The following is a 13,140-nucleotide window of genomic DNA, read 5'->3' as shown; positions in this document are numbered from 1 at the left end:
GGCTGCCTGTGAGGAAAATGAAGAAAAGGTCAGGAAGCCACCAAACAGCCTTCTACTGCTCATCTTGGTGCTTTGTCACTGAATCACTACTCAGAGAATTTACAGCATGTCCACAAAATATGCACAATGAAATATTTTGGGGGATAAAATTTGACTTTGCAATGACCCTAAACATTAAAACCAATAAAAGAAACCCTAAATTGTTTCAGACAGCCAATGATGGTTTGTATTGACTTGAGCAAAACAGCTTACTCTTAAGATATACTTTCAAATCATTTAGTTTTTAAAAAAAATACATAAAAAGCAGATCAAGATGTGGCTCATGAAATTTGGACAGTGAAATGGTCCTTTCATCAAAACTGATTCCAGCAGCAACACTGCCCTCTTGTGTCGATGCATAAACACCAATGCACTGTGCCAAACCCAACACAACGACGCAGAAACGCATCTTGCATCTTATTCTATCGAATTGAACAAATCTGCTCAAAACAAGATGAGCTTTTAGGAGGAACATTTATTGAAATGCAGCAACAAAATTGGGGTGAATTAAAAACATGGGAACCCAAAAGAAATATTTCTTGCAACCTCATGATAGTATGGCTTTCAATATACCAATACACTGCAGGATCACAGGAACACTTTCCTCAGCCAAAGCAAGTCTAAGCCAATGATACTGTAGGCTGCTGACAGTTGCATATACTGCATATACTAAATATATTAATGTCCCATCCATCACTGACACACTAGTATCAATAATTACAGTATATTTAAGAATTGTATGTCGCCTTGAGTGCTGCATCTCGGAATGTTATTGCAAACAATACATGCATTAAGACTCCTGAATGCATACAAGTTGGTCACATATGTGAATGAACCTGGCAGCAATAGCCAGGGCCATTTGTGGGTTTTTTGGGGGAGGAATGTAAAGGCACTTTTTAAATTAAATGTGGAAAATAAATCCATGGAAATTGGGAGGGAGGGCTAGGGGGGTAGACGCTAACATCAAAAAGAAGGTACATGTGACAGGTTAAAAAGGAAACAGTTGGATGCTCTTGGTCTTCACCCGCTCATGACCATCTTGACCAGCTCTGTAAAAGAGAGATGAGAGAGAGTGAGACTTATGATCTGAGTCTTGGCAGAGATCCACTCCAACTACAGCATGAGGCACTATGGACCCCTCCTCATCCAGCTTTGGCGAGCCTGGGTGGGAAATGCTGCATTTGGAGGCAGATCCCCCATATTCTGTTCATCACGAGGAAAGAAGGGTTGAAGGGAGTAATGAGAGAAAGAGGTGAAGTAATCATCTCTATCCCATATCTAGCCAAAGCATTTGGCCATGTCTACAATCCAAGATGAGCTGGTTAGAGAAGCCATCCTTGCTGTATACTTTCCTCTAGTTGAGAAGCAGAGAAAAAGGGGAGAAGATTAAGGGGGCTACAGTCCAGTCAGAGAGCAGTCAGCTACAAATTCAGCTTCCGTCAGTAGAGAGGAGAAAACAATCAGCACAAGAGCAACTCACTGCAGTTCTCTGGTTAGTAGAAAAAGGGACTGGTCCACTCTCTTAAAGCTGGTGGCTATATTTGAACTAAAAAATATGTCCTATGTAACAAGCTTTCAATTTTATCTATCTGTGAAAAGAGCAGCACCTCTAACACCAACAGAGAAAAAAGACAATCTTAAAAGCACCAAAGACATGCAGATGAGTTAAGTAGCGCTGCCTTATGTCTCCCAAACCCAACAGCGCAAATAAGTCAACGGTGGCCACCAGGGTTCCCTGAATGAGACCAGTCCCTTCCCTGTGTCCACCATTTCCCCTTACAAACTGAGGGGAGTCTCAGACACATGCAGAGGGGCATGCTGCAGCCAGGGGCCAAGACAGAGGGCTGCAGGAGAGAGACAGAAGAGTAGGAGGCTACACATGGATCGAAGCCTCAGGATTAAAGATGAGAGGGACCACCACGCTTTCCTACACGTACCTATGGGTCAAATCTACTTTGCAACAGCACATTGTTCCTGTTTGCAAATATGATGTGCAAAACTACAGCTGATTAGTGTTAGGATAGCCTAATGGGAGTGGATTATTTAACAACTAAACTGCAGGAAAGCCTGGAGGTGCCATCTCATGATATACCAGATGCCCGTACCCGCCCTCAGCCTGACATGATGTGACGGACAAAAACTGCAGAGGAAGAACAGTTGACACACTGTCAGCAATTGACACGTATACAGGGCTTGTACAGTGGTCAATTAACCACAAGTAGGTCCCTCCGTGATTTTGCAGGCCATTTTTGTGATTGATGCAGACTGAAATGCCTGATTCACAGCAGCTTTCATAAAAAAAATTGCTATGCATGTGGCAAAGTTTTTTGGCAATTTTTCTATAATAAGAGTTTCTGTCATTACAATTTTACATTTACAATATTGGTGTAAATTAAAACAGACAAAAATGTTTTTGCTGGGCCAAAGGGAGTTGTTTTAGTCGGTCCGTGGACACAGCGAATCATGTAGAGTGCTCCATGATTTTTTCCCCCTCCACAGCAGTTTGTGACTTTTGGGATGGATAACCGATCTCTCGATCTGTTCAGAGCTAATTGAGATCACATGGATGAATTGGGGGAGCAGGTGTTTGTTTGTAAGCAACAGTTAAGTTTCATTTTTAATATGCTTGATGTTTTGCTGCGGTGTCTCTGACCAAAGTGCGCTATAAACAACCAAAAGCATTTTTATTCCAAAAGGGCTCCTATTGAACAGTCAGTCTCTAAGAATTTATTTGAGGCTGCAGATGTTTTATCTGTGGTGGCACGCCACAAATAAATGAATGTGAGGTAAACCCTGGGCTCCACTCAGGGTTAGCTGTGAAACTTGACTCAGTCATTAAACCTGTTAATAACTGTTGGGTGATGTTAGCTGTGTGATGCTAACAGTTGTCCCTGTCACTCTGTGGGACTGACTTTGTCCCAGGCACTGCAGTAGTCTCATGATAAACATGGGGAGAGCGAGAGGCTGAGCGAATCAATCCACTACAGGCACCTGTATGATGAAAATAGATTTTACCCCTTTTAACTTTTTAAAATTTACGGTAAAAGATGCAGTGATGCACACCACTGTGCGGTTGTGCAGAATTCATGAGGATCGGCTGAATTTGGGTGATTGTTGCAATCGCAACACTGCAAAATCCTGGAGGGACTGACAAGTTTGAAGACACATAAAAGACAGTAAACAGTGACATACACAACACACCATTGTGACAAAATCAAGCAATAATGTAGTGATGACAGTAGTGACAGTTCAGTAGTTCAAACACATTCCTTCTGATTCCCAATAAATAACTACACTAAAAAAGAGAATTGTCAACCAACTAAAAACCATTACGTCAATCAGTGACACATAAATGAATTAAGTTTTTTTAAATCAATTTATCAAATTTGAGTAAAACATTATTTTAATTTGTTTTTTTTTAAGTTGGTTAACAATTCTCTTTTTTCTGCGTAGAATTTACAGGAAACTACATTTTCACACAATATTTCCTATGTAAACACAGCAAGCAGAGTAATGCATCACTGAGGCATCATCACACACCATAAGCCGAATTACGACTAGTATCGCATCTTTTTTCTGTTCATTTTTTTCCCCTCTCACCTTCATAATTGATGCAGCCGTTTGCGTCTTCGTGTCCCGCCAAAAGTGTCTCAACTTCCTCCTCTGTCATTTTCTCACCTATTAAAGAAATATAAAAAAAGTTATTCACATTACATGGGGGACATTAATATTTTTTTTTAAAGTGTAATAACAAAAAATTTTACAAATTAACCATACACTATATTAGGGCTGGGTATCGTCAAGACTCTCACAATTTAATTCAATATTGATTCTTTGGGTCACGATTGGATTCGACTGCGATTCGATTCAATATTGATCCAGTTGCTTTGATATCAATTGGGTTATGTGTGTTGATGTCAGAAATACCCAGATAATTCATTCGAATACCTTCTGATATGTGTTCAATAAAGTGTGCATTATCTGTACTGATTTTGAAAAAAACTGACACCATAACTTATTCTACCATTACATAGTTCTTTATTAAATAAAAATTAAAATTAAAATAAATTTTAAGTACAGAAAAGTGCACATTTTTGCCTGAGCCGAACTTAACAAAAGTAATAAACATTTATGCAGAATTTGTCAGCCTGCATTTGCAATCCTCAGCTTTAGCATTAGCAACAGGTTGCACAACATCTGCGTGGTGTCGGCTCAAATGGTTACGTAGGTTCGTTGTATTGTTGCAGTGTTTTAACACTGACTCACGAGGCTCACACACGACGTAACTACTGTCGACTTTGTGTATCCAAACGTCGGCTTTTAATGTTGTCAGCACTGATTTTAAAACACCGCTACAGACGTAACAACAGACGTTTTTGGGGGTCAAGCGGGGCCTCTGAACAATGTCAATCACACTCTGGCGGCACTCACACTGCCCCCACGGTAGCGGGTGTCATTACAGCAGAAATAATCAATTTCAGGATTTTATGAATCGATATTGAATTGGCAATTAACATATTGCAGTGCACTGATGAATCGATTTTTTTACCCAGCCCTACCAGATATAAAAAATAAGTAAAAACAATGATGGAACTATTATAAAAATAAACTTTCAGACCAAATGATGCCAAATTAATTTACAAAAGTGCAAAAATTTACTTTTGATGCCATATACATTCAATTCCCAGTAAACAAATGTTGCAGTGATCCTGTTCATTAGGGGGATTACAGTAATTCAGGGTAAGTGAAAAAATGTAAATGGTGTGTTTAAATCAATTCAAAAGTCTTTCCATTCAGATACTGTATATATTCAAGCGTGATAAAAATGGAACTCACCGAGCGTGGTGAGGACGTGACGAAGCTCTGCTCCCATTACTGTACCGTTGCCCTCCTTGTCAAAGACGCGCAGTCCCTCAACAAAATCCTCCATGGACCCCTGATCCTTATTCTTAGAGATGTCCTGAAACATGGGCAGGAACTGCTCAAAGTCTACAGTCTTAGTGCTCATTTCTGCAAAAAGAAACAGAAAAAATGACGAACGTCTTGGAGCCTCCAACTGCAGCACACAACACTGCAACAGAGATCGGAGTTATAGGAGAAACTGTTTTCTTACAGCACACTGACAATCTCCCACTGAGTTTTTTTCCCACTCACCCTCAGTCTTAGGGTTGCCCAGGACCTTGAGCACTTCACCTTGGACAGGGTTCTGTCCCAGGGCTCGCATGATATCCCCACACTGGCAGTAGCTGACCTTGCCGTCCCCTGTCTTGTCGAAGAGCAGGAAAGTCTCCTTAAACTCTGCAGGATACACAGACACATGATGAATTAAGAATAGGGAAATGAATTATTGTACGAATTAAGAGATTAGCAGCCTTGTAAGGAATAATGATATGTTGATAAGACAACAGAAAATAGAGGGGAAAACAGAAAAGCCAGAAAATGAGAACAAGCAGACAAGAGAAAGCACAGATCAGGACATGATCTGGTTTTCTGACGGCCTCACTTTAAAGTTGGCAGGCAGGACATCCATCACTACACCTACAAATCTGCATGGGGTATTTACACGACTCCCAAGCTCATTGTACATGGACCGGCTTTGTTTAATCACCACAAATATCTGAAATTCTTTTAATTAATATGTCATAACCATTTGCATGGTAAATTGTGGTGCAAAAAAGCTTTCTCTCTGCACTCTAATGGGTGACACTGAAAACAACAGTCCAGCTTCCTCTATTTAAAAATACTGTATATTAATGTTAAGTCATCTGGTAAGTCTGTAACTTTACATTACACATCAGCAAAAACAAAATGAAAAAAATTCACCAATGCCATACTACATGCTCTGTCATCACTGTACTTTAATCATGCAAACATTTATGCATTTGTTTACATGTATATTAAATATGTCTACAGTGTTTAAAATATAATGGTAAATGTGTATCACAGATAAAATAATGGACAAGAAAAAACAAGTATGGATATAGTTTTTTGTTAATTAATCTTTGAAGATGAGGGTAAAAGTAAGGAAAGTGATGCAAGGCTCAACTGCTAAAGATATTTATTATCTTAAAAAAATGAGATGGCTAAGAAGACCATAGTAAGTGCCTTTGGGTCTAGAGAAAACTATACATAATATCTACAGATCACCATCAGATAAAACCTTCAAACTGGTATTTTAAACTCTCCGATTACAGTAAGGGTTATATATCTGACACTTAGTATTATGAAAGTTGCCTTAGATCTTAATGCTTCATTTGTGTGACCAGTGGTCAAAAAACACTATTTTATATTTACATAAAAAAGTTGATAAGCAGGCAAATGTTGTTTGAAAAACTAGCACACAAAAATAGCATTTCACTTGATAAACAATACAGACAACAAAATGATTATTTGTCTCAGCTGTGTTAATTGTCAGGACACCTTAAACCAAGAAAAACCACAAGCTCTGTGGAATTAACTAAATTTGGTGAATCAACTGCAAAATTATTACACAAACAAAGAGAAATGATTTGGTTAAACAACATGTGTTGTATGTATGAAGTTGTATGTTATGCAAGTTTTTGGTTTCAGTCAAGTTCACACCAGTCAAGTGTCATCTCTGATATCTTGTCACTCCTTTTATGCTAGCAATCAAAAGATTAATGTGGCTGTTTTAGTTACTAATATTTCCAGATTCAACAACAGTCCATCTGTCAGAATGATCTTGCCATTGACATGGATATTTTACAGTACTGTTGAATGGTCAATAAGGATGTGAGCTACAAAAGTCTTGTAAAACAATCACATTACCGAGTATTGTGTATTTTTGTTGCTGTTTAGGTGGATTTACCTATGCTTAATCATCTTTCAGCACTGATGCAATCTCGTCAGTGATCACAGGGTTGATTAATGTGGCTTTGATCTATCATCACGCATTCTTATTAGACTCAACAGACAAACAAAAAGCTTAGCTAAGATCTAACAATTAGGGAGACATGGAGTTGGATTACACAATATCCGGGCAGCAGTCTGGTCCTAATGTTATGGGACAAGCTATTCCCAAAAAAGCTCAGGCACTGTTGTGCAGTTTTTCCTGTTCTGAGGAATGTGCCTCTTCCCTTCTAGCGTGTGAGCACTTTTCCCAACACCATATTTGGTATTAGAGGAGTGGAGGAAAGTAGGAGGAGAGTGAGAGTAGCTATGGCCTATTATGTCAACTGTGATTAAACAAATCAGCCCTAGGACAAAAAACCATCCACCGCTGTATCCAGCACCAAAAAAGGGCACACTCTTGGAGATGAGCCGCTTGGAAGATAACAGGCAAACTTTGTGGCAAACTGACACACTCAGGGATGGCTACAGTCAAACAGAACAAGATTCATGAAGACAGATATGAGCTTCAGCAACCTTTGGCTTTAGAAATACTGCTAATGCATGATTGACCACGTACAACAACACTGCAAAACACTGTCAAAGCTGGTAGGTATTATAACTATATGCAAAATATGACGTATCAAACAACCGTGCAAAGCGATTCTCATTCACATTTAAGATTAAAAAAAAAGCTTACAAAAACCAACATGCAGATCACACCCTAAACACTCCGAGATAGCATCAATTCTGTGCTAAGGCGGCCCCCCTTTCACTGACTTACCATGAATCTGATCCACGTTAAACTCAATCTGGAAAGGACAAGCAGTTGCAAGTGGAAAGTGGTGAAACAGTGCGGAAATAAAGAAAACGTCGCCTAAAACGACTACTATGACAGGCGGCCATAGAGCAGGGTGAAAGGAGAGAGACAGGGGCAAAGTGTCATCTGAACCAAGCGAGAATGAAAGCATGCAAAACAAGCGAGATGTCACAACACAAAATCAGAACTCACCGAGGATTTGATCTTCCGAGAAATCACACTGTTCAAAGAAAAATTAGGCTTAATGAAAATGGTTCCTTTTACTTCCCAGTACGAAGTTAAGTTGGGTTAACTACGAGTGTTTTTGAGCATGTTTTTCACAACGGCGAATTAACTTCAACTGTCTATTTTCTAACAATAACACATTCAGAAACGATTATGTACACGCGGTAATTTCGGCGACATTAATAAGTTTATTGTGTGGTTAACTTTATCTGTAGGGCAAGCTAACGTTAGCGTCTCAAAAGTTGCACTTCCGCTTGCAACGCGAGAGTCAATTCGGACATTCAAACTCAACTAAACATCTTCGCAAAGCTAAAACATTGTCTCAAGCATTACGTAATGACACAAGAAACAATATGCTGCTAATTAAATCAAGTGGAAAATAAAAACCCACCATGGCTGTGTTGGCTGAGGTGTGTCCGAGGCGTCAACGGAGTAAAGAATGTGTGACGGCTCACAGAGCGGCAGACTGACAAAACCCTGGGAGCGTCATGACGTAAGCACGCACGCGTCCTAGAGCAGGAGGGCAAACACGCTCACGCCTTATATAGGTATGTAGCTCATGGTAGGGCTTGTTAGTGAGGTTTGGTTCATGATACATGTAATAAGTAACTTTAGGGTCTGAATTTAATCCTGAAAGATTTTTTTTTTAATTAGGATTGTATCGATTACTCGTCCATACTCAGTGGGGGAGACTGGGGACAGCTGCAACACTTTTTGCTTTTCAGTACGACTGAGAATTTGGGCCATGTTTAGGGAAAAAAAGTCAGATTTCGGAATAAAGTCATAATATTAGACGAGTATAAAGTTGTAAGTCGTTGTAGTTTTTTTAAAAAAAAGTCATATTATGAGAATAAACTCCTAATATTTCTAAAATGAAGTAATCAAAGTAATAATTTTATAAGAATAAAGTTGTGTTTTCATGAACAAGGGGATATAGAGCACACATCAACAGGTGTATATATATATATACATCTTGTCATGTAAAAATACAACTTCATACTCTTAAAACTTTTTTCTCCTGAAGTTACCACTTTATTTTTGTAATATTATGAGTTTATTCTCATAAAATTACAAATTCATTCTTGTATTATTACAACTTTTTCATAATATTACAACTTTTTTTTAAAGATTTTTTTTGGCCTTTTATTGCCTTTAATTGATAGGACAGTGTGAGTGTGAAAGGGGTGGAGAGAGAGGGGCAGACATGCAGCAAAGGGCCAAGACCAGACTCGAGTCTGCGGTTGCTGCGGTGGGGACACAGCCTCTGCACATGGGGCACCGCTCTATCGAGTGAGTCACCAGGTGGGCAATATTACAACTTTTTTACGACTATTCTCAAAGTCTACAAAAAAATTTTTTTCCTCAATATGGCCCTAAAGCTCCGTTGTAAACTAAGATACTACGTTAATACACAGATGTTGAATGTGTTGTCTGTCTTCCTGGTGGAGAAGAGAGTCTAACTGAGCATGTGCAGTATGAATAGCAACACTAACATGTTTCTGACTGGAGATATAAGGATTGCTGCAACCATCTGGTGTGCAACTTTCCCCAGTCTCCCCCATTACATTCAATATCTGCAAGTCAACACACCCACTGTTTGGACAAGCCGGCTGATGTCCATCATGGAAACTTTTTTCAGGTGGCTAAAATACATTTTATAACTGACCACCACCATCAGCTTTTGTGTCAGTACTCTTGCCTGCTTCCTCAAACTGAGGTCATGCCGACAGACATCTGTATGTTATGTACAGACTACGGAGTGAGTATTCCACCTAATACAACCCCACTTTAAAAAATCTGCACTGTTCCTGTAACAGACCAATGATAAGAAGCCCGAAATTTCACTTATTCTGATCAGACTTCCTTTACATGAATTATTAGGGCTTTAAATACTTAGACTTTTCCTTCACTCTGAGTTGTCTCTTGCTTTGCTTCTTGTGCTTACCTAAACTGAGTTAAGAGCATGTACCTACATGCTTGTGTGACAGAGAAATTTGAAACCTCCAATACACATACAGAATGGACTAAAGAATTGACTCAGTAAAGCAGGAGACATCTTGTGCCAAGTAATTTTTTTTTAAGTTTCCAATTTCCAATAGCGCAAATTCAGTTTCTGGATTAAGAACTTAAAGAAAGGGGCACTATTTTTGATAAATAAATAATTATTCCAAACACAGTATTTTCTGTCTTAAAACATGTTTGGAGGGGATATTTAATACTAGTTAGACTAAAACAGCCTGCCCTCAACCTTATAAGGTAATAAGCCAGACAGTGGACCCTATGTTATGATTAACATGATTTTTAAGATGTTTTAAAGGATTGTTCTCCCTACTGTATTGTGTTTGACTTTGGTGATTTTGATCCCACCAGGGTAAACTAATATGTAATTGCACTTATTGACTTTGAAGGCTTTGCATTAAGGATGCAAGAGTCTGGCCGTACAGGAATGATGGATTATTTAAGGCCTCTGAGATCATGGACTGATACCACACCTCTTAACAACCTTTGCTAAAGCACTGTCTTCACCCAGCAGGAGCTCTGGCCTCTTGCCATGTCCTGTGATCCCACTGTGAGCAGAAGCCAGTGTTTTAACATGACCCACATTATCCTCACAAGTTAAATAGGACAGTCTCACTGCATATGATCATGCAGCAACAGCAGCACAGTGTAACACACATGAGCGCATGAGGATGGCAACATAGCTAAAGCACCAACAAAGACAGAGCACATTTAGTACAAAGTCTAATGTGAGCATTCGAATAGTTTGAGTTTCTTCAACACATCTTAACATTACAACGTTTTATCTGTTGACCTATGCTGGCCTTTAAGAACACGAGAACTTGAAAACACAGTATTTACTTGGACTTATGGGGCCTAATGTCTATGGTCAAGGTACCTACTAATTTTTATGAAAATTATTAACTCATTTACTTTTACTTAATTTACAGTCACTCATGGTTGGAGAAATCAGATCAGACTCCAACATCTACTAAGCTATGATATCATAAGTGTAAAATTTGAGGGGATGCAGTGGTCCCTCTCAATATTTCAAACATATGCATTTTTCTCCTTCAAAAAAACCCCATAAAAGTCGCAGGGGACTTTAGTTATTTCAAAATTGAAGACATTTACCATAAAAATCCATGCTATAAGGCACAAATTGTTACAGACAAATTTACCAGAAGGCAGGAAATAAATTGTTTTGATGCTCAAAATTTCTATATACACACCTTTGTGTGATAGGCTACGCTCCCAAAAGATGCAGAGGTTTGCTAACAAATTTTAGTACAAAATTTGCAGCTGGACAAACTTAATGACACATTTTAAGCAACCTCATTTTCTGTGCAGTGCCTTATTGGTAAGCAGCCAACATTTGACCACCAAAATAAAGGCAACCATACTATATCTTTGATATGCCAGTGATGGTGAAAAGACAATTGGTTACTGTATGTTACTTATCTTGCAAGCTTTTATCTAAGTCACTGGACAGGAGTAAGGAGAGGTCTGTTCTCTTTGCAGCCAGTTCGAGCTTTGAAAAATGGGTCAAGTAAAACCTCACTAAATTATTAATCAAATGAAGAATAACAATTTCCTCACTCAGAGTTATGAAGGATTATATGTTTTTGCTTTCCTGCTTCTTGTAAAATATGGGTGTGGGTCACATTCATTTGTTAAAATCACTTTCCTGATGCAAAAAATAGCATATACTGTGGCAGGAAACAGCCTCTTTCTCCCTGAGGAGGTCACTGACTGACTGGTAGCCTCACTCTGGGTGGCCCATTTCTTAGTTTAGCTTAGATTCAGTCTCATTTTAGAATAATGCAGTAGGTTTTTTTTAAGGTCAGAATCATAGAAATCGATTTAACAAATAATCTGCATGTGATTACTATTACTATGGGTCTCTCTGAGATTCACAATCTTTGCTAATGTCACATTAAATAAACATTAAGATATACAGAACATGATATTTCCAAACATAGTCCTAATTTATGAATGCCCCCACATTAGCTTTGTCATAAAAAGCATACTATAGTTATTCTACTCACCTCCAAAGTGCTGGGGTCAAATAGTGAATCCGAAGGACGCGGCATCCTGGGTTTGTGCTCTGGAGCTGCTTTTGGAGCTGCAGCAGCCGCAGGGAAGCAGGGGTAAGGAGGACCCAGCCTGGGTTGGCTGACTGGTGAAGAAGACTTCTTAATGGAGGGTTCTCTTTTAGGGGCCATTTCTAATGTCCCACACAGTCAGTAATTTAAGATCTCAGCACCAGCTGCTGCTGTGTCTGCAGGGAGGAGAACTCAAGCTATGAAGTGTGTCAGTGGCGCGTTATCCTGAGGAGGGGAGGAGAGAGGCAGGTTGATGATGCTGATGATATTCGGGGAGTGGCAGGTGGACGGGGCAGAGGTGGACATATGGAATAACATATGAGTGAATTTGTGAAGCAAAGCGTAGGAGGAGTGGAGATGAAAGTGGAGATGAAAGCTTGAGTGCAGAGTAAAGAGTGGGATAGATAAGAAAGGAGCAGGCGTAGCTGTATGACTCCAAGCACATGCTTTTATTTGGGTCAGAAGTGTTTCTGTGTCAAGCTCATTGCAGATTTTAGCCCAAATGACTTCAGATTCATATATGAAGTCATGTTATACCAAAAGCACCTTAGACTCCTGACTGTGAAGTAACTTTGAGTCTGTGCAATATTCCCTTTTTATGTGCAATATTCTTTCTTTGTTTGGATATAGCTTGATCTCTATGCAAATGTAGGTACTGAACATGCATGATTGAACTGGTGTGTGAGTGGGTGTTTTTGTAACTTAATTGCTTCTTACCCTTTACCATTTATTTTTGTATTTTCTTATTTTGGTGAGCTCCACTTAGGTAGTGCAACTAAATTTTGTTGTATTTACCTGTACAGTGACAATAAAGGGATTCTGCAAAAGGGATTCTGGTTATAAGGAAAGTCATATATTCTGTGTCTCACAACCCATTATGCAGCTGATAATAAATTGTTCTGGAATAAATACATGTTTGTTCCTGCTCCTAAAATACTCTCTTCCTACTGTTTCCTGCAGACTTGCTGACACTGAGGTTACATGTTCAGGCATAGGACTCAAGATTAGAACCGAATTTCAGATTCCACCAAGATGCAGGACTGAACAATGCAAAAAAATGTTTCTGCAAACTGCTCTTATGCTTTTTAATGCTCTTAAATAACT

The 13,140-nt window shown here is 39.1% G+C and overlaps 1 protein-coding gene across 2 annotated transcripts; it reads right to left on the bottom strand.

Moving 5' to 3' along the window:
- Positions 1 to 494: 494 nt before the first annotated feature.
- LOC121947584 (myosin light polypeptide 6) lies at positions 495 to 12,171 on the bottom strand. Of its 2 annotated transcripts, XM_088082180.1 has the most exons (7): positions 11,980 to 12,039; positions 7,673 to 7,700; positions 5,194 to 5,337; positions 4,876 to 5,049; positions 3,640 to 3,717; positions 2,145 to 2,179; positions 495 to 1,088 (listed from the first exon to the last, which is right to left on the bottom strand). In XM_088082180.1, exons 1-6 carry the CDS (start codon positions 12,022 to 12,024, stop codon positions 2,151 to 2,153), a joined length of 498 nt encoding a protein of 165 aa, XP_087938306.1. In that variant the 5' UTR covers positions 12,025 to 12,039; the 3' UTR covers positions 495 to 1,088; positions 2,145 to 2,150. The 2 variants fall into 2 exon arrangements, with proteins under 2 accessions (XP_087938306.1, XP_087938307.1); XM_088082181.1 differs by lacking the exon at positions 2,145 to 2,179 and having other exon boundaries at positions 11,980 to 12,171.
- Positions 12,172 to 13,140: the final 969 nt, after the last annotated feature.

The sequence above is a fragment of the Plectropomus leopardus genome, chromosome 9 (assembly GCF_026936395.1).
Source record: "Plectropomus leopardus strain MGB_pleo_1.0 chromosome 9, ASM2693639v1, whole genome shotgun sequence".
Lineage (NCBI taxonomy): Eukaryota > Metazoa > Chordata > Actinopteri > Perciformes > Serranidae > Plectropomus > Plectropomus leopardus.
Note: the sequence above shows the minus strand (reverse complement) of the source record. Positions and strands in the feature narration are given on the sequence as shown.